General features: G+C 44.2%; 1 protein-coding gene across 1 annotated transcript; it reads left to right on the forward strand.

Moving 5' to 3' along the window:
- The first annotated feature begins 253 nt into the window (after positions 1-253).
- LOC106746614 (glutaryl-CoA dehydrogenase, mitochondrial) lies at positions 254-3792 on the forward strand. The gene is made up of 8 exons (XM_014623380.1): positions 254-525; positions 639-671; positions 1323-1691; positions 2024-2153; positions 2242-2461; positions 2701-2930; positions 3287-3447; positions 3591-3792. The coding sequence occupies exons 1-8, from the start codon at positions 459-461 to the stop codon at positions 3656-3658; spliced, it is 1278 nt and encodes a 425-aa protein (XP_014478866.1). The 5' UTR covers positions 254-458; the 3' UTR covers positions 3659-3792.
- Positions 3793-5338: the final 1546 nt, after the last annotated feature.

The following is a 5338-nucleotide window of genomic DNA, read 5'->3' on the forward strand; positions in this document are numbered from 1 at the left end:
GAGTTACATTTTTTATCAAATTTCAAGTAAACTTTAACAGAATTTTAATTCGATACTCGGATAGAGAGAAAGGCGACGTTAAGAATCGGAAAACCGCAACTCTTGCCTCTTCAATTCCGAAAAATTCTATAATTATAATTGATTTTATCTTTTCGTCAAGGTAGTCTATTCAAATTTGCCTCCGCTTTTCTAGCCAATGAAAGGCTGACTCGACCGGTCAATGCAGGAAACGTCGCGCCAGCATTTTCAGCAACAGCTGTTTCATTGCTGTTGCCGAAAGTAGCAGAGTCGAGGAATACTCATCGCAAAGCGTCCTAGAAATATGCGACGAAATATTAGCTCATTCATGAAACGTTTATCAAATTTCTGTCGTTCAGTGAAAATGCAACTTTAATTACGATTGATAAGAGGGTTCTCAAGGAGTAAACAAGTCAGTGTTCTATCAGTCGTAGCTGAAAATGGCGTGTCACATGCGAAAACTGCTGTCGAGAACGGGTGGTTTGTGTCGCGTTAATTCGGCGAGATGTATCCTTTGGAAATCGATTGAGAATGGGGAGACCGATCAACTCCGTTTAATCGTTGAAGCATGATTCGACGATAATTCGTAATACCATCCTTAACGATCGAACTGTTATCAGGGATCTCCGTCTCTGCGTCTCTTCAAGGCAAACGTAAGTCGCTCACTCTTTCTTCTCGATTTATTTCGCATTTCCATTGTGTTTGTGTGAGCCGTAGACAGATAAGACATAGATTTTAATTTCATTCGGAGATGATCTATACTGATGATCTATACCAGCGATGATCCATACGGGCACGTCTTCTAGTATGTAGATGGCAGCACAATGCAGACGGTATCTCGACTCGGCCGATAGCTCGTTATTTGTAGCACTGTCGACTTTGTAATTTCGCCGCATCACTGTTGATAAATGATAAAAGCACGTAACTGATATATTATCGAGAGACGTAATAATTCTAAATTCGTCGAGTGTATCTCTTCAATATAATACTATATTCAATATAGTAGCTTTCTCACAAGATAAATAACACAGCGTATCTTTTATTAGAATAGAGGTCCTTTGGGTGTAAATCCCATTAAAATTTTAATAAATAAGATGAAGACAAGATAAAATTATTTTTCTTTATAAAATGCGGGAATATTAAAGAGAAACTCATAAACTCTTTTTATCATAATTTTCGTCATAATTTTATTTTATATATATATATATATATATACATTTTTTATTAAAACATACCTTGTCAAATCCAACCTGGAAACTGGATTTAGACATCTTCCTTTTTAATTCATACGAATTGCGATTCAGCCACCTTCAACTGGGAGGATCCGTTCAATCTGGAGTCGCAGCTGACGCAGGACGAGGTCCTGGTTAGGGATCAGTTCCGTTCGTACTGTCAGGAGCGACTCCTGCCGCGCGTGATTGAAGCGAATCGCAATGAGCACTTTGACAAGGCGGTCATGCGGGAGATGGGTCAACTCGGGGTCCTGGGCTGCAGTGTGAAGGGTTACGGCGGTACTCAGGTGTCCTCGGTGGCCTGCGGCCTGCTCGCCAAGGAGGTCGAGAGCGTCGACAGCGGGTTTCGATCGGCCTTCTCGGTGCAATCCTCCCTCGTCATCGGCTCGATTTACATGTTCGGCAGCGAAGCTCAGAAGGAGCGATACTTGCCTAAACTGAGTACGTGAGAGAATGTCTATTGAACTCGTATTCTTCATTCTTGAATCATGGAAAGATAATTTAGGTTTCGGAGTCCCGCGTAGAGGAATATATTTAATTGTTAACTTCGAGAGAAAGACAGAGAGGACGATAGAAATGAGAAATACGAAGAATATTAATATAATAATTTCCCATCTCGAAATAAATTTCTCGAGTTTTATTTATCAAATATTCGTTTCTTTGTCGACGGGAATGACCTTTGGCGACAACGCAAAAAGGATCGCAAAAGGGAAAAAGTAATTAACGAAGTGCTTAATAATTGTGGGGACGATAATTTTTCGAGCGTATTTCAGTCTCCGGAGAGGTAATCGGTTGTTTCGGCTTGACGGAACCTAACCACGGTAGCGACCCAGGATCCATGGAGACGAGAGCCGTTTACGATTCTGACAAAAAGGTTTACAAGCTGAACGGCAATAAGACATGGTTAGTTACAGACAATGTTTTTCGAGAGTCGTCGGAATATTTCCTCGCGATCGAATAGGGGAAAACAGTCTCATCGAGTCTCGTTTAGGATCTCAAACTCGCCTATCGCCGATGTGCTGGTGATATGGGCTAAGTGTGACGACGATCAGATTCGCGGCTTCATCGTCGATAGGGAAACCGCGTGTGATCAATTGTCCACTCCAAAAATCAAGGGCAAGTTCTCTCTGCGAACGTCCATCACCGGAATGATCTTGATGGACAACGTGATCGTGCCCGAGGAAAATGTGCTGAACGTCCAAGGACTTAAAGTAAGCCAAGAGTTTCCCGACGAGTTTCGCCCCGCTTAACATACGTCTCCTGTTTCTCGTTTATCACTTAATTACGCGTTTATCGCCCATCGTCCGTGTTTTTATTCTCGCCCGTTGAAATTTGCATAAGCGCGTTGACAGAAGCAATATTTGCTCACAAAAAGTTACATCGGACGGCCGTGTGCTACATAACTTTCTATAGCCCGAGAAAAAAGTAACTGATAAGAGACTTGCCGAAGGGACCGTTCAGTTGTTTGAACAACGCTCGATACGGCATCGCCTGGGGCGCGTTGGGCTCGGCGGAGACCTGCTTCAAGATCGCGCGATCGTACACTTTGGAGAGGAAACAATTCAAGAGGCCGTTGGCTGCGAATCAACTCGTGCAGAAGAAACTCGCGGACATGATGTGCGACATCGCGTTCGGTCTCCAAGCCTGCCTGCGCGTCGGTAGACTGAAGGACGAGGGCAGGTAAAACATTCGTTCGAGATCGAATCGCCGCGGAGAAAGTCAACTCCGAGTCACTCGAGATGTCTATCGTTCAAATTACCGTCGTGAGTCGTGGAAAATGTTAGAGTGCCGATATTCCAACGTGAAAGGGATACGACGGGAATTTTGTCATAATTCTGATCAAGTTTTCGTCCAATTAAAATTAAACAAATAAGTAAAATCATATTTCGATCGGTGCAGCTCTGAGAAAATACCGCATCGTGTGTAATCATAAATTCCATCGCGAAAAAAGATCGTTTCGATAGCACGCGATAGAGAGGGAATCGTGAGACGCGCGCGTGACTGAAGAGCAGACTAAAGAGTGTTTTGTGCCGCAGAGCCACGCCGGAAATGGTCTCCATAATAAAGAGAAATTCGACCGGCAAAGCGTTGGACGTCGCGCGTGTCGCGAGGGACTTGCTGGGCGGAAATGGGATTTCGGACGAGTACCACGTGATCAGGCACATGATGAATCTGGAGACCGTGAACACCTACGAAGGTATTATTTGGATTGTCTCGGTTTCTGAATCAAAATTTAACAAATTTTAACAAAAAAAACCACGATTATCCCCTTCATTCAGTGATAACGTATTCGTTCAGCACTGTATCTCTCCCTCTCTCTCTCTCTCTCTCTCTTTACAGGTACAAGCGATATTCACGCTTTAGTACTCGGAAGGGCAATTACTGGCATACCTGCGTTTACAGGATAAGTACTGAGAGATTTTTAAATATTCATTGACGCGTTTTTATCACTCATATTTGTTTGAAAGAAATCGAGCGTTTTTTGTATGTTTTGCGAATAATTTTGATAATGAATAAATCATATGATACGTGATGAAGATTAGAAGGTAGCGGTGATATATCCTGCTATCTCTCTCTCTCTCTCTCTCTGATGTAACACGTCCATTTTGTCCCGAACCTCGAAACCTCGAAACGAAGGCTGTGCCCAGACGCGTTCGCAGTAAGTACTTGGAGTCACTCTCGTTACATTTTATTGCTCGTTTATTCTCTACTTTACGTTTTAACAATTTCATGGTGTGCTCTTGTTCACTATGGCGCCATTCGCTCTCGCTCTCACCTTTCGACCCGCCGTTCACTCGCTCGTTCACTCGTCCCGCGATAGATACGCGCACGCGGCTTTCGATTTAAAACAATTACCGCGACGAAAGCGCGCGAACCGTGACGATTCCTCTCCTCGAGATCGATCGCGCAGCGTTCGCTTCGATCCCCGTCATCCGAATCGCCGTCCGAGCAGCGTGTGTCTGTCTATATGTGTATGTGTGTGTGTGTACGCGAAATTGTTACTTTTCGACGCGTGTTTTCCATCGGGAACGCGCGCGAATTCGGCTTACGCGAATCTCCCGGAGCTCGTCGAGCGAAGTTTCCAGCGTTCCAGCGAAAATCGCGGCGCCTCGTCGCAACTCGGACCGACGCTTCTCACGATCGCGCGAATCGAGGACTCACGCTGTCGAATGATAACGCGACATCTCCGCAAGCAAGCGTCGCCGAGACGAGAGGAAATCCAGCGCGATGACACGTTCGGAGAGTGCGAGACGGATCCCCGCTCAATGGTCCGAATTATAAAACGATTAAGTCGATATTTACAGACAGGCAGATCCTCTCTCTTTCTCTCTCTCTCTCTCTCTCTCTCGCTCTCTCGCTCTCGCGGCTCTCTTGGATTAATCAGCCGTGTAATTTTTTATTCTTTTTCTTTACAACGTCGACATTCCCCCATTCACGCGCTCTCGCTCTCTCATTCTCTCCCTTTCTCTCTCACTCATTCTCTCTTTCTCTCTCTCTCTCTCTCTCTTTTGGTCTAATAACTAGATCTCCGTACAAATATAATATATATGTATATATCTATGTATATTCAGTGCCTTTTTAGACTAATTTGATATTAAATGAAAATATAAAAATCTATACGTCAGCTACGGTTTTTATTTATACGACACTCGGTAGTCCGTCTCGCAATTTAAGAGCGACCGCTGCTGTAATGTCGCGCGTCGCGCGTCATGCGGAATACACGGCTTGTTTCGGGATTGCAGGCGAAGACTCCGACTTGGCTCCCGCTGGGATTCGCGAGGGCAAACGGACAAGTCTCTAACGGTCATCGATCCGCGAGCTGATCGTTCTCGAGATATCCAGCCTTTTATTTCATACGAGAATTAAGTTCTTAGTAGAAATACACGTAGGAACGACTGACGTTTCGGGGAGTTCAAAGTGTCACCGACTCATACGGGGTTCGATGTGTCAGAAAAAAGTCAGTCTTAAATCAAGAACAGATTCTCGTATATAAGCAAGAATACTATAATATTCTTAGAAGATTTTTAATCCTGAATTGAGTTCAAATAATGCTCGCATCAATACAAATTCAATCAAATCGAGGCTGA

The sequence above is a fragment of the Dinoponera quadriceps genome, unplaced genomic scaffold (genome assembly GCF_001313825.1).
Source record: "Dinoponera quadriceps isolate SergipeBrazil2010 unplaced genomic scaffold, ASM131382v1 scaffold2001, whole genome shotgun sequence".
In the NCBI taxonomy this organism is placed as follows: domain Eukaryota; kingdom Metazoa; phylum Arthropoda; class Insecta; order Hymenoptera; family Formicidae; genus Dinoponera; species Dinoponera quadriceps.